The following is a 24,490-nucleotide window of genomic DNA, read 5'->3' as shown; positions in this document are numbered from 1 at the left end:
TGTCCACAAATCCGTAGGAGTAAGAGGGGGGGGTGGAGATGTCTTCTGAACAGCACGTTGCAAGGCATCCCAGATATGTTCAATAATGTTCATGTCTGGGGATTTAGGTGGCCAGCGGAAGTGTCTAAAGCCAAAAGACTGTTCCTGGACGTGTGGGGGTGTCGCATTGTCCTGCTGAAATTTTCCAAGTCCGTCGGAATGCACAATGGACATGAGTGGGTGCAGGTGATCAGACAGGATGCTTACGTACCTGTCACCTGTCAGAGTCGTATCTAGACGTATCAGGGGTCCTATATCACGCCAACTGCACACGCCCCATACCATCACAGAGCCTCCACCAGCTTGAACAGTCCCCTGTTGACATGTAGTCCCCTCATGACATGGATTCATGAGGTTGTCTCCATACCCGTACACGTCCATCAGCTCGAAGCAATTGGAACCGAGACTCGTCAGACCAGGCAACGTGTTTCCAGTCCTCAACAGTCCAATGTCGGTGTTGTCGGGCCCAGGCGAGGCGTAAAGCTTTGTGTCGTGCAGTCATCAAGGGTACACGAGTGGGCCTTCGGATCCGAAAGCCCATATCGATGATGTTTCGTTGAATGGTTCGCACGCTGACACTTGTTGATGGCCCAGCATTGAAATCTGCAGCAATTTGCGGAAGGGTTGCACGTCTGTCACGTTTAATGATTCTCGTCAGTCGTCCCGTTCTTGCATGATCTTTTTCCGGCCGCAGCGATGCCGTAGATTTGATTTTTTACCGGATTCCCGATATTCACGGTACACTCGTGAAATGGTCGTACGTGAAAATCCAAATTGTATCGCTACCTCGGAGATGCTATGTCCCATCTCTCGTGCGCCGACTATAACACCACGTTCAGACTCACTTAAATCTCGATAACCTGCCATTGTAGCAGCAGTAACCGATCTAACAACTATGCCAGACACTTGTTGTGTTATACAGGCGTTGCCGACCGCAGCGCCGTCCTCTGATTGGTTCCATATCTCTTTATTTGCATATGCATGCCTGTACCAGTTTTTTTGGCTCTTCAGTTCAGAACGTCAATAAGTGGTGATTTCGATCATCACCCAAAAATGGTTTTGAACAACCTGAACGTCATTGAAATATACAACAACTTTAGAATATAAAAACTTTTCCCCTCACAGCTATTATGCTTTCGCTTCTGCCATGTTACATGAAGAAATTATCAGAATTTGAACTCAACATGATAGTAATAATGGCGCAATCTTTGCATCATTTTGAAAAGATTCTCGTCGTGCGATATGTCCAAGGATAACGTTAGTACACATCCATGCTCGAACTGGGACTCGAATACGGACCTGCACAGCCGCAGACTGGCACTCTAACACGTTTGACTGCCAGAGCACTGAGCATATACTTCAATAGTGACAGAGCTCGGTCGTGCTCCCTTCGTTCAGCTCATATTGCATCCATTTTACGGTGTCCCCCAGGAGGCATCCCTTGTGATTTTTTTTTTTTTTTTTGTGTTCTTTTTAGTATCCACAGCAAGCTACTAGTGTCTTCAATGCATAGCTTATCTCATAGGTCTCTGTGGCTCTGGCTTTCGTTTGACGGCCACGTCTATTCACTTTAAGAAAGACTAGTATACCATAAGAAGCAAAAAAAAAAAAAAAGGAAACTTCTCGTTTCCATCTTCAATTCAGGTTTTAAAAGTGTGTTCTGCATTTGTATATGTGAAGGCAAGCTCCTGGAGTTGGCACACTTTCATCAGCCAGCTGTATTATCGTGTCGCCATACAAATAGGTACTGCTCCCATAGTAACGAAATTTCTTCAGTACAAACGCCTTATCTTATAGCTGATGTCTTATCGTTAGAAAAATCTGTAGAGGGACTATAGAAAAAACACGACCAAGACTTTCAGGTCATTCTCTTGACCTCTGATTATCCAGAACTTGAACCCAAGCTAGCACATCTGGCCCTATTCAACAATCATCATTCTCTTTGTAGATCCTACGTACGTAGCTATTGAACTAACTGCAGTCCGCTTGAGTCTCAGATAAATGTAAAACCTTTCAGCATTCATTGTGTAAATTCCAGATCATCTTGCTGTGGCCGGGGCTGCACAAAACCGGTTATTTTATAGGCTAGTGGTCACATTAATGCGACTCGACGAAATATATTATTTATCAGAGTACAGAGTGTCCATATAATTGAACTGCCTACAATCAGAAAATTGTGAAATTTTGTGAATTACTTCAGAAAAGAATGGGAACTTCTTCAGCGAAAAAAAATAGTTCCAAATTTCACCACCAGAGAGACATTTTTTCGACGTCACGCAGCAGCAGTTGTAAAACCGAGAAAAATTCGCGGAGATCTTGTTTGCAATGTGATTGCTACTCGCAATGACCTTAAGTTTACGAGATCGTGCTTTTTGTTATTAAAATTGTTGTACCGCAACGGTGACTCCACAGTCACTGATCTACGGAAATTTTGGACTTTGAAGGGGGATTCGAAAGGTCCACTCAATGTTAAAAACCTCCGAAAAAACGATAAAGAAATTTTTTTGAGGAAACAGGGTCGTTATCTACGTTCTCGTCCTGGAGAACCTTTCAGCATTTAAAGGATAAGAAGGAAACCCGTTTCTACACAAAGGCAGTACAACACTACTTTGAACATGCTATATAGTGATTACAGATGGCAGCTGAAAATGATGGCCATCATGTGGAAGATGTTTTGCTGAAATCAAAATTGTGCAAGTAGAAAGTGTGTCTAAAAATGTGTAACTTATTACTGAAACGTCCTGTGGTGTAGATATTTGGAACTTTTTTCGCTGAAATAAGTTCTCATCCATTTATTAATTCATCCACAATTTTTTTCAATTTTCTGATGGCTGGTTTCGGCTGTAGAAAGCTTTGAAATGGGGGTTTTCAATGAACACCTTGTATTTTCAAACTACTCCAGAATAAAGTTCAAAATAATTACCAATTCGCTGCCAGAGAGTGTTACAAAATATCAGAAATCTAAGAATATTTCACTAATTGAAGAGAGAGGTCCAGAAAACTAACCAACTAATGAACCCCTCAACGGATAGGAGAGAGAACTTCCTCCTCTAGATGCGAGGAATCATAATAAACCATCACTTTACATTCGATTTCGACGCAACTGCATAGAAGCTAGACGCCTGAAGGTATATACACAGACACGCAGCATATGCACTCCCTCGAACCTTAATGAAGATCTTGAATACACCGAATGAAGGTTTCATTAAGTACAGATAGAGCATTAGATTGTACATTACACGGTTGTCACGGATGATGCGATGCAGAGATGAATCTTTTCAGTTGAAAACCTGAATAACGAATCGAATTCTGCCCTCTTCCGACACGTCAGTCATTCCTAATCGTTAGTTCAACGCTAAATATTTGCCATTACTTCACCAACTTTAGAAGTCTGTAGATACAGAGAAATTGAATTTTCTGGATGTTATGCCGAAACTGATATTTGGAAAGAAAAGTGATTTTCCTCCTCCAGGAATCGGACCTGGATCCCCTTGCATACTGGGCAAGTGCGCAAGGGGAACCCGGGAAAAAATCCAGAATATATGTGTTTCCTTCATATACCGGGGCGAGAAAAAAGCAGTCTATCTCTACCGTCCCACCTGGGGGCCATTTCCTGAAGTTAAGAAAGGCTTCTAAAATGCCTCTACTTCAGCGCCTCGTGACACAGCGCGTGAAAGAACGAAGACAGGGTCGTGTCCTTAGTGGTGTAGATAGAGTATCATGCTTGCCCGGTTTGCCAGCGTTCCCGAATTCGAGTTCCGGCGGAGACAAGATGACTTTTCTTTCCGAATTCACCCCGGCATAAAAACAAACATCCAGAAAATATCTGTTTCCTTGATATATTTGGCTGAGAAAAGAAAGCCGTCTAGTTCAAATTATTGTTCGTTGTCATGATTAGCTGGATGTCTTTAAAAATATTGTTGAAAGTACGTACTTTTTTCGAGTTAAAAATATATTAATACAACGGCTTTTGACAATACGAACACAAAAATGGTAATACGTAATTGAAAAGAGCTTGAATAATGTGTGGTATCGTATCTCCAATCATGTTAGTTTCCTTGCTCCAGATATTTAGCTAATGTCATCCTTGATAACGCCAATGTTAATCTCTATGAAACATGCTGTGGGGTAGGAGGAGGAGAGAAAGAGGAATCGATGATGCTGATATTGGGAAAGAAAATTGTGCACACATTCAAAATGTGTCTTTATCAGTTTGCTTAATAAAAAAGTGGACTTCAGATACGCGATCACCAGCCACTTGAGCCTGTAATCGTGTCGTTACCATCACGTGGTCGGTTATGAGAGATAGAACCAATCGCTGCTCAGATAACGATGGAAATTAAGCAATACCTTTTCGAGATTGTATTTCAATATATTTATATCTGAAATATATATCTTTGCTATATTATTATCTGAACGATAAATATAGAAAAAAAATAGCCAGGAGCTCAAGAAACACTTGATCAAAGGTTATTTGAAGAATTTGGATGACGGACATTACGCAGCAATTTAATTTTTGATGCGAATAATCATCTGACAACACTTTATACATTCGCAAAAAAGTTCCGTAATGAAATGCTTAAGACGCTTATATATCAGGCAGTATTCGGAATATATCAGTGTTTTTTTATGCCTGCGTCCAGATCTTGTTTAGACAAATATTTATTTATTTCATTTATTTATTTAAAACACAAAAAGCAACGGGTTTAACCGCAATCACGGCTTGTAGTAAAAATAACAAAATTAGCAAAGAATATGAATAAATAATAAAATGCGCGAAATATACAAATAATAATGTGAAAATATGCTCTATCACGTAAAAATAGCGAAATATGCAAAAAAAATAAAATAAATAAATATGCAATGACATAGAAATCCGAGCCGCTAAAACTGCCGCGCAGATGAGTGGCGGACAAAATATTGTTATAAGGGCCATATTTTTTTGAAACATAATTACCCTAGGAAATTGTTTTAAATAATTTCAAGACTCATAATATGGCATGTGTGGAATGAACTCCAGATACTTGAAGCATATTCCAGTTTACATCTAATAAGGGTATTAATGTATGATGTTGATACCGCTTTTCCGGTCTTGACGCAAAGCCTTTCGTCCGCATTTGCAAAGAAATAGCTTTATTCTATATCTCAGGAGGTTTTGCAACGCAAATAGAAGCCAATACTGTCGTCTTATAGCCATTTCTGAGGCAAATCCAATTATACCCCACTCCGGTTTTAATAATTCTTCCCGGCTGGGCACCAGACTCACTTGAAGCAAAGTGGTTTTATCCGAGGATGCTGTCACTCTCAGCTATCCATACGAAGGTTTTTAACATCTTTCTGATGCGCGGATGTATTTTGGGAGGAGAGAAAAAACTGGGCCCTTGCGGGGAACAGGGTCCAGCAAGTGAGAGGACATGGGTTCATTTCCCCCCCCCCCCTTACGCTATATCTCGGGAGGTTCGCAACGCAAATAGAAGTGAAAGGTGTCTTCTGATAGATATTTTTGAGAAAAATCCGATGATATCACTCTGGTTACAATACTGAAAATAACTTGACTTTACGCTATACCTCCGGAGATTCGCAACGCAAATAGACGTTGTTAGTATTGTGTGTTAGATACTCCAAAGATAAATCCGATGATATCATCCACATCATTAAGTCAGTTCTTACCACTCGATTCAAGGCACAGAACGTATTTCCGTCAAAACTTGGGGCCGTTTCTATGCCCCCCCCCCGTTTTTTTTGTTTTATATATATATATATATATATATATATATAGATGTAGAAATATGTTCGGTAATTTTATAGAGAAAATAGACTGTTATGTGCGCATTAATTACATCAGTAATGCATTACGCCCTTTGAAAGATGAATCCTTACCGTACACATGTCGTAAACATTCTTATAGAAATTTCTTACGAATCATGACATGTGCATGTCAGAAATTGTGTTATGCGTGACTTTAACCCATTGCTATGGATTATTTACTTTCAGGTCCTCGAAATGAGTGAATCAGATATTGAATACATAACATCACAAATTTATTCACAACACAACAATTTACACTATTCGCAAGCATAAATTCAAGCGTGCAAATGCGTGATACGACACGTTCTAAAACAGAGAACACACGTAAAGTCAGTTGCTTTGTCTATTTCGTTTCTCTTCGTCTGCTTGGCCTGTCCCCTTTTATTAGGACGAGGAATTTTTTCGAAGACCCTCCAGGATCCTTGTTTTTCCTCATACCATCCACAATCTTTCGCGTACGTGACAAATATTGTCAATGCGCCGAAGTCACGGGGCCCCTTGGCAACTTGTCGTGATTTCCATTTAAACGCACTGTTTCATTCATAATTACCGTTTTAAAGCGTATTCACATTAGCATATTTTCAGTATCATTGTTTGTATCGGTATGTTCTTCAACTTCACAGATTTATTGCTATGATATTGCTCTGTGCAATGAAATAAAACTTTTAGGAATACTATGAAAACTTTTTGAGAAATGATTGCATACCTCAAAGAATACACATTTTTCGTTAAAAAATACTTGATATTATCAATGCAAGATCATGTAAATCAACAAATAAAAAAAAATGAATTCTCAAATGAATAAAAAATATTTCGAAAATTTTGACGAAATTAACTTTTACCTCCCTTTGCTTACAAGTGATTGGCAAGAAATTCGGATTATCTCTATTTCACAAATCGGCGATAAAATTGGTTACCTTGCCTTACCTAACGCCCACGTTAGAAAAAGGAAAATAATGAGAAGGAAAACATCTAGAAGAAAAAAGGAAGAGGAAAAAAAAAAAAATGAAAGAGTAAAGCAGGGTAGTAGATAAGAGAGTAGGTACAAAGTAGACTTCTCTTTTCACCCTCCCCCTACCTGTTCTCTTTCACTCTTAGATCTATATAGTAGGAAGATGCATGATATATGCGAAAAAAAATCACTATCAGGGGTATAGAAAAAACAAATAGGAAAACACTATTGGATTACAACAAAGCTTCGTGATGATGAGGCAAGGGGATAGAAAACAGAGAGAACTTATTTGAATTTATTTCACTTTGGCGTTTGAACGCAATATAGCGTCCTTGATCACAAAGTGGTTATTAACCCGAAGGCTATTCGCAATATTTACATATTCATCATGTAACATATGTAAAAATTAACATAATAAATAATAAATAAAGTACTATTTTTGCAGACGTTTCGTAACAGCACTAATTATGTCAGAGTTCACGAGTGTTTCGTATTAGAGAAGTGCTTCCATATCTGCCTTCCTTATTGCGAATGAAGTTTAAATGTGCCTGAGAACACATTCGGGTTTATTTAAATATTGAGTTGAATGTCTGCCTGTTCTCTGCGGAAAGACAGTTCAGTACCTAAGCTGCAGCTTGGTCCTATGACTAGCGACATCAATCTGCTGAGACTCTCTCTGCGGACGTGTCACTTTATGACCTCCACTCGTTTATCTCCTTTACTCCATCAAAAGCATCTAGAATGATGGTTTCGGACGCTGTGACATTGGAAGCTCGGACATTGTGATTGGTTGCCCTCAGCTTAGTACCTGTTTGAGAGATCCAATGCTATGGGTTCTGCTAATTCTCTGACTTCGGGTTCATGACTAAGACACTTTGAAAAATCCTTAGCGGGGATGAGGAACCATTTTTCTGTAAAATGTGACGTCAAAGTGATATCTAACCGTTTATCACAAATCGGTGTGGGGGAAGGGGGAGCAACTATTGGCTGTAGTGTCACTACTCACGTGACACTGCCCATTAATGATGGATGGTGAGAAATTAGTTTTTATTTTCCCAATGGCTAAACCTATGTCAGTAGCAGTATATTTATGTACTACTAGCATCAGGAGAGTATTGTAATCATCATTTCACCGATCCTCATCGAATAAAGTCACCAAAATTATTTTATTTTATTGGGACGGAGTCAAAAATAAATGTTATGTATGAAAATACATATTCATTTATTTATTACAGGTAGAAAGCCAAAAGAAGTAATCAAGGATGTTCCACTTGAAGTAGCCAAGATGCGCACCAGGAACAATTCGGAGCCATCCACGGCTGCGGATTCGCCGCCGTCAGATTCCGGTTCAAATAGGTAAGTAATTCACAATACACCCGAGCGATACACATGTATCTATCTTATAACTTTGCATTCTGGGGAATCGATTTCCTGGGATATGCTAGTGTAAGAGAAATGTTCCTATTCAGTATTAAATTGCACAAAAGGAGAATGGAACTTGGATGGAAATGCCCGGAGACATGAAAGTGTGCACACACGCATGAATAATATACGCATACTGTAAGTGTTTGCTTGCGCATGCGATACGAGTAGTGTTTTTCGCTTCGAACTCCGCTCGAAATATTCCAAAGAATCTTCCAAGTTTTCGTATGGGAGGTACTTGCTAATTGAAACATTCCAAATTAGATTCTTCTTACGATTGGAATGTGGAGGAGAGGTGCTACTCGCGAAAAAAGACTATCCTTATCAAGCTGTAATTGAAAAATACAAGGTCGGACGGGGAATCATCTCCGAATTTTGCTCGCGAGTATGTATATTTTCAGAGAAGTGTGTTTCTGAGATGAATATAAATAATCAGGCAACTACCAGGATGTACTTACGCTGTATCTGAAGGAGAAATTTTCTCATCACAGTGGCTACTTTTGAAGTTTTATGTGGACTCATGATCAAATAAAAAAGCTTGGAATGTAAGCATCTAATCTAGATTTTCGTAAGATTTCGAATTGTTTCGAACTCATAAAAATGCTGGAAATGAATTTTATGTGTTTATTTCCGCACTTGTGGCATCGATAATGAAGCAAACCTTTTATTGGGTGCTTTCATTAATTGATTTCAAAAATTAGGTACAGTGAAAAACGAAACGTCTTGCGTTACAACAAACTCCGTTTAGAGAATGCATAAGCGTACAAAGATGAGCTGTATCGCCCTCCTGGGGAAACAAACTAGAAGGGAGGTTGCAGAAGCTAAAGATACAACGCGGAATTCAGACAAACAAGTTTAGAAGACGCTGGACAATTAAAAAATCTTGAACCTGTTGCTCTCGAGCAACATGACGGAAAATCGATGTGCACCGACATAGTGATTGGTAGCAATTAGCCCTTCACTGCCACTGTAGCGTAGTGAGAAAATTAGAGTAAAGGCAAGTAAATCGCGTTTTAATGATTGCTGTGGATAAGAAATTATTTTGAAATATCACTAGAACAAGAATCCTTCGGGTTGCTCAAGAACCGATAGAGAAAAGCAAAGCTAGTAAAGGAGCACATTGATGAATGAGTAACGAATATAAAATCAGCGGGGCAAGAGAGTAATGAGCAAATGAGCAGTGAAGTCACTGGTACATTAATGTAATGGGTATCACCGGTAAATGATCGCATGGGGCAAAATAACAGCGAGTAAATCGTCACTAGTGTGGGCTTAGTTGTCTCTGGGTGTTGGTGCTAGGATCACTGGTGCTTAGGCGAGAGCAGGGCTGTCATTTCAACTTTTTCCGGGGGGGGCAAACGTTTTCCACGGGGGAGAACAAAGAACATGTGCTCTCAATGTATCTATAATTTTATATATTATACTAGGGGGGCTCTGCCCCCCTGCCGCCTTTGGCGGCCAACCCCCCCCCCCCACTTCTCTCCCGGACATATCTTGTTTAATTCGTCCCACTTCATCAGCGTGCTATGAAAAAGGGGAAAGGGACGTGTGAAAGCACAAGCCTACTGAAGAAGCGAATTTTAATGAAAATAATAATAAAGCAACAAAAAACAAATGAGATTCATCAAGTATCCCCAGAAAACTTCCCCATGGGGGTCCCCAGATTCAATTCGCTGAATTTCAGTGGGGCCCCACACTGGATATATCTTGGGCTACCGATGTGTTGCAAATTTTACAATGTTAAACCACAAAAATCAATGAGATACATTCAGGGGCACCGAATTACAACCTGCCAACATTTCCATGAAGCCCTGACCTGCAAGCTTGTCGGACACCCCCCTGTGAGAATTTTTCATTTTTATCAATTTTACAACGAATAAAATCCAGGGCCCCACATACAGTAGCGGGGACACAATACGCAGATTTTTAGTGGGGCCCCAGACTGGCTATATCTCGGGTTTCGGCTGTGGCAAATTCTACAACAGAAAAGAATGAGATTCATCCAGGGCCCCCAAAATCAAACCTGTAAACATGGGGGCCCCCCGACTTGGAAGCTTGTCGGTCATCCCCCGGTGCGAGTGCCATGAAAAATTTTCATTTGTATTCGTTTTATCAACGAATAAAATCCAGGGCCCCCAACAAATTACCCGGGACACCAATTCGCATACTTTTGGTGGGGCCCCAGACTGGCTTTATCTCGGGCTTCGGCTGTTGCAAATTCTACAACAGAAAAGAATGAGATTCATCCAGGGCCCCCAAAACGAAACCTGTAAACATAGGGCCCCCGACTTGGAAGCTTGTCGGTCATCCCCGGAGCGAGTGCCATGAAAAATTTTCATTTGTATTCGTTTTACCAACGAATAAAATCCAGGGACCCCAAAATGAAACCTGTAAACATAGGGCCCCCGACTTGGAAGCTTGTCGGTCATCCCCCGGAGCGAGTGCCATGAAAAATTTTCATTTGTATTCGTTTTACCAACGAATAAAATCCAGGGCCCCCAAAATGAAACCTGTAAACATGGGGCCCCCGACTTGGAAGCTTGTCGGTCATCCCCCGGAGCGAGTGCCATGAAAAATTTTCATTTGTATTCGTTTTACCAACGAATAAAATCCAGGGCCCCCAAAATGAAACCTGTAAACATGGGGCCCCCGACTTGGAAGCTTGTCGGTCATCCCCCCGGAGCGAGTGCCATGAAAAATTTTCATTTGTATTCGTTTTACCAACGAATAAAATCCAGGGCCCCCAACAAATTACCCGGGACACCAATTCGCATACTTTTGGTGGGGCCCCAGACTGGCTTTATCTCGGGCTTCGGCTGTTGCGAATTCTACAACAGAAAACAATGAGATCCATCACGGGCCCCTGGAAATGAAAACTTTTTACTTATACGTGAAATCTTCCCCGGGTACCCCGACCCTGTGTTGGGAGCACTGCTGTTGTGTGTGTATATTACACATATATATACCTCTCGGCATGGACCTCCCCCCCCCCCCACAAAGGAAGGGCTGACAGGGGCCACAACGATTCTTTTCACTTTTTGATTTTTCACGCTATAAATTAATCACAGGGGGGCCCCTGAAAAGCTGGTTTGGGGGCTCGAAATCTAAATTCCAGCCTAAGGGCTCTGCTGTAGGATGTAGGAGCCTCTTGGTACATGCACATAACATGGTCCCGATGGGTCAAATGGGTCCCGATATGTGAATATCGACCCAATATCGATATATGATATCATATCGATATATGAATGTGAATATCGATATATCAATCGAACCCACTTCCGTAACAGACTTCCGTCACTCGGTTGCTTAGCAACAGGCCCTTTTCGAGTTTGTTTGTGATTTTATATTATAGAATAGATATATATATATACCATTTTTAGTGCATTTTCAAAAGACGGGGGGGGGGGGCAACGGCCCTCCCCGACCTCCCCAAATGACGGGCCTATAGATGAAACAGGGAAATGATCATTACACCAACGGTCTCATTGGTAAATGATAAATAGGACCACGGATGTCACCGGTAAATGATCATAGGGCAGTGAATGATCAGACATACAGCGAGTAGATCATCCCTAGAGCTTGCGTGTCACCAGTATTTTAGAGATCATTAGAGCAAAAAAGCCGCTAGTAAATTATCATCAGCTAAATGGTGTTGCCGTTGGATCATCACTAGAGAAAGAGAGCCGTGGGTTTCGGAAGCTTGAGAACTACTGATTTATATGATACATTCCGCAAGTTTCAAGTTGCACTTAATTCACGTTTCCTGAAGAAGAAGGGAAAATAAAAATGAAAAATGAGAGCACATTATGATTTTTTTTTCTCTCGTAAGAAAGCATGAAGATAAATTCTACCTGACGGTGGTAGATGGCACTGTTTGTCATCTATATAGGGATCTTTTACGAAGGATTTTAAAATCTATATCATAAAAAAAAAATGTACGCTAAATCTAAAACCTGGGGGCAAGAATCGTCATCGTAGTTATCGAAAATAGTAATACTCACAGTTTCAAGGACACCGGCAACATCAATAACGATACCAAATAATGTATTTCAGCAGGGCTTTATGTTGAAAGCTGTTTCATCCCTTTGAAGTCGTGTTTGTCGCCTCGACTCAGTAGGCGTGGTCTCGAAGCTGCTGCGTGATTTCAATGCGCTCATACTTTTAACCACCTGCTGTATTCACATGGTTTCACTGTTTAAAGTGAGTGATTTCTGATTCATGTTTTTTTTTTTTTTTTGTGCCGGTGGTGTAAGCGTGTGGTATTTCGGTAATTCATTTTAATGATTCTTACGTTAATTGTTGATAAACAGCTGGGACGTCACTCATTGCGTCCGCTAGAACCGACTCGATCACGTCAATATACAACTCTTACCATACAGGATAAACGTGATCTGATTTACCAAACGAAAGGGGGTGATAGACCAGCCCAAGTAGAAACCAGCGGCCGTGCCATGCTGAAATCCCCGATTCTCGTCCGATTACCGAAGTTAAGCAGCATCGGAAGCGGTTAGTACTTGGGAGTGGGAACACCACGTGCTGTTGGCAGTTTTACGCCCAAGTGGCGCAGTGGTAAAATGCTCGTGTTCCACTATGATAGATACCGTCGAGTTCCACGGGTTCGAATCCGAGCAAAAAACATCAGAAACCAAGTTATTTACCTACTGAGCCTAGGGCTACCACCGATAGATGGCGCCTTTATTTCCATCCAACTCTACCGGTTGGAAATCGTTCGTATGACGATATATGACCGGAGTGGGTGTGCGGTAAAGTAGCCCAAGTGCAACATGGAACTCCCACCAACCCTGTCCTATCTCGAACATTTTTCGAGTTATGGTGGATAACCGATTATGAAAAAATATGCGCCGATACAAAAAAAAGTCAAATTTATAAAATTTCTGAATGACATACACTCAAACTAAGCACATATTTGGAAAGAACAGAAAATATCCCATAAGAGAGAAAAGATATGATTATCACATCGAAATATCTGGATTTATTGGTGAGCTATAGGCGAAGAAAGATTTACAACGTTCAAATCGAATTGTCTCCCCACAACATTTGTAATCGCCAATTATACAAATACCCTTCCAGCTACAATCAGGCAAATTTACCAAAAACATGTCAATTACGCCAGCTTTCGAAAGAGCTTACAACGAACCATCGAGATTCTTGTTCAGGAAAAATTTAGCCTTTTGGTTGCAATACATCGTTGAAATCAGCATTAATCTAAGTAGATATTCGCTGAAAATTCGGTTACAGATCTTGACTCTTGATACAAATCAAGATGACCCTACCCCTCTCTATCAGCCAGCAGGACATTGGCGTACGCAATGGGGGAGGGCAAGCGAGATTATGGTGTTATTTTGCAGGAAAAAACGTAACCCCCCCCTCCCTGGCCCATGTGAAGGAAAAAAAATTGAAATTCGCCCCCCCCCCCTCCCCGAGAAGATTGTGCGTACGCCTGTGCAGCAGAATACTTATATTTAATGGCGACGTAGAAGATTGGCGAAGTGGAAAGTCAAAATGCAGCCCATAAAGTTACTAAAATGTCTACAGCAAACGCTAATTTCAGCGATGTATTGCAAACAAAAGGATAAATTTCTCCTGAACCAGATCACCGATATTGTTTGTTGTAGACTCGTTCGAAAGCTGCTGCAATAAACAAGTTTTTGGTAAATTTGGCCAGTTGTAGTTAGAAGGATATTTGCGGGATTAGCTACTGAATATTTTGGCGACAATTGAATTTTGAACTTCGCTAATCTTTCAGCTTTTGTAGCTCGGCAATAAACCCAGATATTTCGACTAGTCATATATTATAGCATTTCTTTTGTTCTTTCCATATATGTGCCTAGGTTACTTATAGATCCTGCCGAATTCCCATAAATCTGGATTTTTTTTCAGACGTGACGCATTTTGTTTCCATAATCGATTGTCCTCTATAACTCGTAAGCGGTTCGAGATAGGATAGGGTTTGTATGATATTTCATGTTCCACTTGGACTACTTCACCAACTCTGGCCATATTGCAATTTACTGCCATTAATGAGATCGGTTGGAAATGAATTCGCTGTATATCGGTGGACGCCTCAAGCTCGTTACGGAAGATATCTTATCTATATCCTCCCTCGGGTTTGAACCTGGGACCGTGAAAGCAACCATCACGGTGGTAGACGAGCACCTTACCACCACGCTACTCGGGCGATAATTCCATTTGGACCCGTCTTTCACACACTTTCGTTCGGAGAACAAATCACGTTCACCCTGTATACCCCTGGCCATGTCCTGCCATGCTTTCCTATGCGAATATGATTCAATTTCAGGACATTTGCTCCCTCCACGAAAATATCACGTAGTTCGCAACCATCCCGTATATACTCGAGTTTCTACGGCATTATAACCACGTCACGGTCGATGTATTTACGGTACAAGAACTCGCTGGGGCAATTTTCCTATCGTGGCCATGAATTCGTATTATCCGTATACACGAGAACGTGGCCGTGTAATCCGTTCATTGTAGTGTATAATGCATTAGAATTAATAAAATTTTCAGGGCTGCCACGATGTTATCTATCTATCGGATGCACGGATACATGATGAAAGTCCCAACTAGATTCTCACAAAATTATCAGTCAGTTTTGGCGCATAATCTTGCGGCTGGAGATAATTATGGTTATGAATTTTGATTGTTTTATTGTCTAGAGTCTGTGTGATTTTCTCCCCTTTCCTCTGACTTTGAATATTTTTTTTGTTCTTTCCTTTTACATGATTTTCTTACTTATCTTCACAATTTCCCTTGAGATATATTTTTTCTTTTATCTTAGTAATTTCCCGCTGTCACTGAATAATTATTCAAGTTTCTAGGATACACTGTGTGTTTTTCTTCGTATTACATGTACATTTAGAATCACGAATAATTCCAGTGAATGATACCACAAAGCGAGATTATCTAAAAATTGCATGTTCTTTGACATGAGGGGGGGGGGGGGAAATTATATGTATATATTTAATGATCTTCAGTTTTTGTTTCTTAAAATGTCAATTACGGTAACCATCGTTACTCTCGAATAAATTCAAAGAGCTTTTACGAATCAATCAAGCTCCATGACGTAATTTGATCGATATCTCTAAATGGAAGTCAATCGTGTGCTCCATTTTTTGCGCGAAAATTTATGTAAATGACGTAAAAGAGCCGTTCGAAGGATTTTAATAGCATTTCCATGAATCTTTGTGTCATATATATGCGAACTTTTACTCGATAATTTATACAGGACTGCAAGTCCTAACGTGGCTTTTATCTCATCACACGTTCGTCGTAGAAGTATGGTTCCGATTCAAAATATGCTCAATATGTGTTCGAAAATCATCGTTTACCAATATTGGAAGTGAAAATACAGTATTCTAAAATTTCTAGGAATCTAAATTTTTATGCGGCAACCCCCCCGCCCCCCACACACACACACACACTCCCACAGAGTAAGAATAATATAGAGAGCGCGCGAGGGGTTACAATGTGAAGCAGAGATCCGGAGTCACGTGACTCCGGTCAAAAGGCTGGTCAAGGAATCTCGCTGGCAATGCTTTCCTTATGGCTATTCGTATGACGATCTACACGCGCTGTCTTATTTTTGATTAGAATGGCCAACACTTGCGCAGCTTGCGGATGTTCTGAACGATTTAGGAAAGGGGGACCAGTATCCTTTTACAATTGAGTACTTTTTTGCTTATTCCCCTTCTTATAAATTAAAAATTGGGAAATTAAATTGACGATGCAATGGATTTCTGACGTAGTCTCAGTTTTTAACGATTCCATTTTGGATTTAATTCAATTAAAGTTCCAAGTTTTGGTAAAATTCAAATGTCATGAGCCATTATTAAATGTTTTAATAGAATTTTTGGCAATAAATGCTTGAAGTAATGAGTTTTATTAACTCTCAACTGAAATATACGTCTCCGCAAGATTTGGCGAGCTAGTGAGTTTATTCGAGTTTTGCTCAACTTGAAGAAAATATGCTTTTCAGAATGAGGAATTTATGGCAAATATTTTATTTAAATAAAATGTAATGAAAACTCACCCTCTAGACAATGGCAGTTTTGCATAAAAATGTATAACTACCTCTAAAAATAGTATTTTTACCTCTCTTGACGCTTGATATAAAACTATTACAGAAAAGAAATTTCTTTATTGATTAATTTGTGTTTGCGTTGTATGTGTGAAATTGCCCTCAAACAAGAAAAATCAATTAATTAATTGATTAATTAATATTCAGTCAATATCTTTATTAGAACCGTCTGAGTTAAGATCTGAAGTCACTATGTGTACCTCAGATGTTAACTTGAAGAAAGAATCATTCTAAAAACTACTTAATGCCTAAAAAAATGAAGATTCACATATGTATACTTCTGGAGCGAAGAGATTACACATATGTCACATGTGAAATACATTTACGTACTCTAAATTATTACATATATACGCTACACGAAATTTCATTTCTTATAGTTTAGAAAAGTACTAACGATGAGGTATTGCAATTTTCTTGAAAAATTCATTTTATTCCTGAAATATTATGTAAGTGTTTACATTTTTGTGTGATAAGGTTATAAAAGGTTTTTCAAGAATGACTTTTACTTATTGTTTAAATATTTAATGACTGAATATGGTATGAGTGCGAATGTGTTACATTACATAATATGATGCATTATAATTATATACTCAAAATGAATGTATGATTAGAGTAACTTTAATGTTCTTGGAAGATAATTTTTATGTTTTAATAACCCCTAGTTAAAATAAATTTTCGAAATTAAAAGTGACAAAGTGAATGAGAAGAGAATATTTAAAAACATAAATGAAATAGGCTGTATATATAAGAGATAGGTTATATATATAATAAGATTTAAAAACTCAAAAGTCTCAAATTATTAGGAATTATCCCTTTTGGAAAATAAAAAAATTTAGTTTTTCAATATTTGTTTATACACTGCTGGCCACCGTAAATGCAACACACTGAAGGAAGCATGCAAATAATATGAAATTTACAACATGCATTAGCGGAGGTGAGATATGCAAATGATTAGAATTTCAGCGCAGACGCACATCACGCGCGCCTGTGGCGCCACTTCAAAGCGCTATTTAAGGCTTGGAGATTTCGACGATTTGAAGTACGGCAATTGTGTTTTTCTTGTGGTTTTTTAAAAAAAAACGATCAATTACGCCTCGTAGAAAACAGCGATCATCTTTTGATCAAGTATCCGAGTTAGACAGAGGAAGGATAGTGGCCTACCGAGATTGTGGATTATCTTTCAGGGAAATCGGTAGTCGTGTTGGACGAAACCAAACAACTGTAATGCGGATATGTGTCGTTGGATGCAGGAGGGTACGACGGACCGATGTGTTCGATCGCATCCACCTCAGTGCACCACTTCACGTGATGACAGGCGTATTGTGCGTATGGCAGTGACGGATCGCTCAGCCACATCACGAACCATAGCACAGCACATTCAGTCTGTACCGCATCATCCAGTGTCTGCGCGTACCATTCGACGCCGTTTACAGCAGAGTGGTCTGTCCGCAAGACGTCCATTGCTTCGTCTACCCTTGACGCAGAACCACAGACGTCTCCGCCGCCAATGGTGCGATGAAAGAAGGATGTGGACGGCACAATGGAATGAAATTGCCTTTACTGACGAGTCACGCTTCTGTCTGCAACACCACGATGGTCGGATTCGAGTCTGGAGACACCGTGGAGAGAGGATGCTGAACAGCTGCGTTATGCACCGCCACACTGGTCCTGCACCGGGTATTATGGTATGGGGCGGTATTGGATATCACTCTCGCACTCCTCTCGTACGCATTGCCGGTACTTTAAAAATCCAGCGCTACATCTCTGAGGTGTTGGAGCCAGTTGTCCTTCCTTACCTTCAGGGCTTGCCCACAGCCATATTTCAACAGGATAATGCGCGACCACACGTGACACGCATTGTCCAAAGGTTCTTCGTCAATCGCCAGATTGAATTGCTTCCCTGGCCAGCTCGCTCTCCGGATCTTTCGCCGATCGAAAACATGTGGTCCATGGTTGCTCAACGATTGACCCAGATTACATCCCCAGCTGCCACACCAGATCAACTTTGGCAACGCGTGGAAGCTGCTTGGTCTGCTGTACCCCAAGAACACATCCAAAGTCTCTTTGAATCAATGCCGAAGCGTGTGGCAGCGGTGATCTCCAATAATGGCGGCTACTCTGGCTACTGATTTTGGCAGGAACCACACTTCACAGAAGTCTATAAATTTAATCATTTGATGCTTGGTCAACATGCTATCTACAAAATAAATATTGTTGCGATATCTCTTGTCTTTCTTGGTGTTGCAATTTGGGTGGCCAGCAGTGTATTATGTAGAATTGATTTTTTTTTCAAATCCCACATTCCCTAAATATTTTACAAAAGAATTTTCGTTACAAAATTTTCGTTACAAAATTTTCGTTCAAATTTCGTTACAGCAACATCCTAGCATTAACACGAAATCACTATGTTCTGCGAAAACGAGCCAAATGTAATAGCGCAGAACCTGTTCTTCCCCCGACAATACCGCTCATCTTTTCTTCAGGTTCGACAAGTTTTATGAATAGCGTGGGCGGCCTATTTATATCTTTAGTCTAATAACCGTCCTCCTCTTAGAGGACTCCCGTCCTCTAACTTCTAATTAGAAAGTTTTTTCCCTTTCGCTTCTCAGGCCAGCAAAACAAGTTTCACGTTTCTAAGCGCAATATTCGCTGAGATATTTGGTATCAAAAGCCGTAGAAAAGTTGAGAAATAACAGTATAAACTAACGGCCAACCCTTCTTTCCCCCAATTATGCTGTTATTTCTCACCTTTTATCCGATTTTTTTTTAATTAGAATATTATTCGAGTATTACGACAACCTTCTGATTTTGTCGGTCCATTAACAGAATACCCCTGTATATAGCATAACATAGTTCGTAAGCTATGAAAATAATATTAATTTCTGATTTCAAAAATTCAACTAAGCCTTGTTGAAAATCGGGGGAGAAAACGGGACATTTCTCTCTCTCATAAGAAAGGTTGGGACGATGAAAATTACGGGAATGTCCCTCGAAATACAGGCCACTCATTATATACAAGTTTCTGAGCCCCGAGTGGCGGAATTTCCAGGCTTCGCACTTTCTTAATATATATTTAAATTGCATTTTAAGGTTTCACGCAAAGCATTGCCATAATGAGTGTTTTTTTCAATTTAGAAAATACGAAACCCATCGTCGAAATTACTATGATTTCTCGCAAATTAAATCAAATAATTATATATAAATACCAGTCATTGATAATATTTATAGTTTATTTTTGGAAATTTTCTGTAGATTATTATAATAATAATAATAACTTTTTTATATTAGAGAATAATAATAATAATAGTTGATGAAAATAAATGATAGTATTAGTTTGGCTTTTTATCCACTGCAAGTAGTAATTAATCGATTCCAGATGGAGCGGAATTAATTAATCGAAGAAAATGAAAACCCTATTTGACCACAATTAAAGAAACTAATAGTTTACTTTTTTCAATTACTTCACGCTCTTGTTCATTCGAGACATTTGCTTACATCATCGACTGACGCAATAATTAATTCCATAATGTGATGATGATGATGGAATTTCACAATGCGTAACCGATTTATTTCTATAAAGTGGAATGATTCTCATTTTTCTATAAGGAGTCATTCGAGTATTACGTCAGAATCGATTGGGGGGAAGGTAGGTTCGGATTCGGTGACTTTTAATGACGGGTTGGGGGGGGGGGGGTTGGATGACGCTTACGTCATCAGCCACCCATTAAAAAATTAAACAAACATTCTTAATGACATCTATACTGGGATTGCCGAAAAACAACAAAAGCCTTTCCCAAGTTTGTGGGCAACTGAACTAAATTTTCCACCTATCGATAAGTCCCCTATATACCCAGTTTATAGGGGTCAGTATAGTCAGTATACTCATTATAGTCAGCCCTCTTTAGTAAACCTCTCAGACAACCGCCGCCCACGTCCTATCTCACTTATGGAGGGGGAGGTCGGCTAATCTGTTTTGTGTTGTGTCCACTCATCCCGTCACATGCATTTTCGCTGAGTGATTTAATGGACTCCCGTAAGAAGTGCGGAAACATGCTCTTCGAATTGGGAGGGCGGGGGGGGGGAAGAGCAACCCTGTTGCCATTGACTGATCAACATCTCTGGAATTACAGAAACCATGATGGAGAAGAAGCGAGCTCAATATACTCGGTAGTATGCACCAACTACCGACGTGAATCTATACCAGACCTTCAGTTTATGCTTAACGTAAATTGGCAATTGATAAAATTAAAACACAACCTAACAATGTTTTCAGTCTGTAATCATGTGAAAAATCATCCCCGTTCAGGCGTAGCTACACAGTAGTGTAGTATTCACTACAGTAGTGCAGACGGCTGTAGTTAGAATCACTATGTTTATTCTCAAAGGCCAATCCAATCAGAGGTGTACGCAGGATCGACTTTTGCACAAAAGGCGTAGGGGGTTAGGTTGAAGGAATTTCTTAAAGAAAAATTTCAAGTTCTTAACCTCCAATATAGCATTGAAAAAAACAGAAAAATTGCTTATAATAACATATAAAGGTATTTTCTTCCGATATGTAAATTAATTTTGTTTTGCATCAAAAGGGAGAGGGTTAGAGTTTTGCTTACTTTTGCTGGCAAGGGTGGGAGGGGTTCAAAAATGGCCAAAAATCGACGGGCGTAATACTTGAATGGCACCTAAAGCCCGGTTCACATGTGCAAGATTGGGTAAATTACCTGCATGGCAACTTTTTTCCCCTCGTCGGGGGAAAAAATGGGGGAGAGAAGCTCATCACACACACACACACACACACACACACAAAAGTCCATCTTTCTTGGGGTGGATTGGTGGTCGACACCGACCTTCTCCCCAATAATCCTTTGCACCGCGAAAACTGCTGTAAGCTCCTTAGTCAGCCATCTTGAATCAATTGCTTCCGTTAAAACGACGTAACCAGTGACGGCTTCCGGAAAGAAGAGGGTGATTACCGGCATAAACTAAACGTCATGTGAATGGTTTGTAGCGAAAATCCCCGTCCCCGGGAACTTCTCGGGATGTTTTATTGCGCATGTGAACGGGGCTTTAGAAACAATTATTATAATGCACTCTAATCTAGAAAATTCTTTCACAAATCAAAGAATTAAGTTGTTATTGTTTTCGTATTCAGTAAAATACTTATGTTTAAGACCAGCCGAATTTTAGAATTCGTTGACGGTTAAGGTGATACTTAATGGTTATTACGCGGATAACAGGGCTGTCTCATGGTGAGCTGGAGTTGGTACCAACTCACGCACGGCGTCGTTCCCCTGCAGAAGCGAGTGCGTCCGCTTTGCCACCTTGGTAATTACGGTAGTCTGGATAATCTACTTTTCACTGAATTCTTTCCAAAATTATCTTTTCTATTCTTTTCATCAGTATCTGTATATTTATTGGCTTCCTTCGTCCAGTCATTTGAACATTTAAAATCAGAAGTTTTGCATTTGCTTATGAGGTATCTTATATAGAATATTTTTCGCGTATCTCTATATCAGTTGGATCCCGTTTCATTGGGTTGATTGAGAGCCAATTCGAGACAGATGATTTATCAATTATCTTCTGAACTTTCTGACAATTTCTAAGAAGATAATTGATAAATCATCTGTCTCGAATAGGCTCTCGATCAACCCAATGAAACGAGATCCAACTGATATACAGTAGATACGCGAAAAATATTCTTAGTGGAATTACCTCATAAGCAAATGCTTATGAGGTATAATTTCGACACCCATATTTTTTTTGTCTCTGGGGTTTTTAGAGAAAGTATGATATAATTGATTTTTGAATCCCTCAAGTATCTTTGACTCTCAAGTATTGTTATTGCACGTCGCAATCACACAAGCACTGATATTTGCTCATCACTAATTCATTAAAGAACAAAAGAAATATATAAATACCACTCGTGCTAAATGCCACTAATGACACTAAAACAACACCATTAACCATTGTAGGACACTAAAGCAACACCAGATCACTCACTTACAACAGTAAAATGGCCAACTAAGATTTGAAATAATCCTCTTCAATATAGTGCGTTCTATAAGCTGATGTCGTCTTCGAGATAAAAGAAACACGGCCGTGACGTCGTACACAGAAGCTCAGAGACCACGTCCAAATGAGTCAAGGCAGTAAGGGCAACATCAAAGATATGACACAGCCCTTACCATATCGCCCTGGTATTTCATGGTGTTCTAACAGGAGAATCAATATTTCAAATGTTTGTTTTTTTAAAACTAATTTTATTTATCGATTTTTTTCCCCTATTTTCTTTAGTCTGTCCCGGCATCAGCGCAACTTAGCCGAAAAGCAAAGGCGCGACAAGCTGAATAACTACATCAATGAGCTGGCGTCCCTGGTGCCGTTCGTCAGCATGTCCAACAAGAAATTGGATAAAACGAGTATCTTGAGGCTGAGTGCTGCTCATTTGCGGTTGCATCAGAGTAAGTGGAAATCTATGCCAATTGCGTATAAAGTTATACAGTAGAACTTGGTTAAAGGGGAGTTGGTGCACGATCTTGGGACTTCTCATGCTTTCATGTGGGAAAAATCTCCTTCCTTTAACACGTTCACTGTGGGGGCCTAAATTGCCTGTCGAGTCCGTGGGGCGCATGTTTTTAAGATTAAAACTAGTTTTGTACATGACGCCACCATGGCGTCATGAGCCCCCTAATACAAGTCCTTATTGACGCCATTAGCAGCGAACGTGTTAACGAATATTTAAAAATTTTCTGTTCACTTTAAGGACATTTTTTTTCTCAGATACTACGGATATTTTTAAATAATTTAATACGAAAATTTAAGATTTTGTTGGTTATTTTTTTCAGAATTTTAACTTGAACAAAATGCAGCTTTTTCAGAAATCACTAAAATTTACCGCTATTTTGTGCATAATTTTTTAAAATAATTTTAATAAAAAATCCTCGTGTTAGTGTTGAGAGACGTACAGTGTTTCAAGATATTTGAATGGTGATGTTCGAAACATGCTTCTCTTAGCTAGCAAAAAACACTTGTTTTGAGGAAAGAACATTTTAGTGGAAAACATTAGCATATTACTGCCTGTGAAAGCAGTTTATATTAAAATATTTTAAAAAATATTTCTAGTACAGGGTAGAACAAAACCTTGAAATAAAAATATGTGTAAAGGAGAAATAAACGTTAATAACAACATTATCATCTATGTTGGCTTTCTTCACACGTATCGACACGTGCAAACAAAATCATTACCATTCGGAATTAGTATCTTAGTAGACCATAGTTATGTTCAGTTAAACAAGTAATTTATTTACGTATAATCATATTTACCAACGGGAGCTTGGGATTATACATAATCACCGTTGAATATGATAAATTCTCAATTTGTGAACCAAAATACACAAATTAGAGTTGGGGAAAAGTATATATAGAATTTGCCTGATTTTACTGTCCGCTATCGAGAGGGTCCGCTAACAGGGAGTAAAATACATTAAAGCTTTATGCCACGGAACCGGGGGGGGGGGGATCAGAAAAAGTGTACATTTACGAGAGGTGTCCGCTAATGGAAAGTGTCTCCATTGTAATTTAATACCCATTTTAACATTGTTAAGAGCTGGAGTGCACCTAGGATGTGTACCACTTGATACCGATTATGCTTTTCAACCTATGAATCAAGAAGTATCATTTAAAATCTGAATTTTTTTTATCGTCATTAGGAATATGACAAGTATGGGAAAGTTCAGTTTGTAATACGTAATGGAAGTGTATTTCCTTACAGCATAAGAAATGATAAGAAAAAATTGGGAAACAGTTTCGTAACAAATTATCATGAACTGTTTCCGTAAATAATGCTTTGAGCATGGTCAAGAAATTCTGCAGTGATGCTGAGAGATTCCAGAACTGTGGAATAGTGTTGCAGCTGAGATCAATTATTTTTTGAGCCTACCAAAAAAAAAAAACCCGTGCTTTTAACTTCAATATTCGCTGAGATATTTGAATTCATAAACGAAGAGGTGGGAAAGAACCGCATACACTAAGGGTGTTCACTGTTCAACCTTTAGGAGAGCGCAGATATTTCATTGATTTGAAAACATAGCGCGGGCCACTTGTTTAAGTGATCCGTGAATGCAACCATGAGGCCCTGAAGTGGCGTGCGTCACTTG

General features: G+C 39.5%; 1 protein-coding gene across 3 annotated transcripts in view; it reads left to right on the top strand.

Annotated features, from left to right (window-relative positions):
- The window catches only part of LOC149071182 (uncharacterized), a 171,603-nt gene that overhangs the window by 121,310 nt on the left and 25,803 nt on the right, over nt 1-24,490 (top strand). For all 3 annotated transcript variants that reach the window (XM_089248216.1, XM_089248215.1, XM_089248217.1), the window contains exons 3-4: nt 8,035-8,155; nt 22,629-22,795. In XM_089248216.1, coding sequence (XP_089104342.1) covers nt 8,035-8,155; nt 22,629-22,795 — 288 coding nt within the window. The remainder of the gene's footprint in view (nt 1-8,034; nt 8,156-22,628; nt 22,796-24,490) is intronic.

This window comes from Pholcus phalangioides, unplaced genomic scaffold (assembly GCF_987345545.1).
Source record: "Pholcus phalangioides strain wild (caught in Gottingen) unplaced genomic scaffold, Ppha-v1.0 ptg000019l_1, whole genome shotgun sequence".
NCBI lineage: Eukaryota > Metazoa > Arthropoda > Arachnida > Araneae > Pholcidae > Pholcus > Pholcus phalangioides.
Note: the sequence above shows the minus strand (reverse complement) of the source record. Positions and strands in the feature narration are given on the sequence as shown.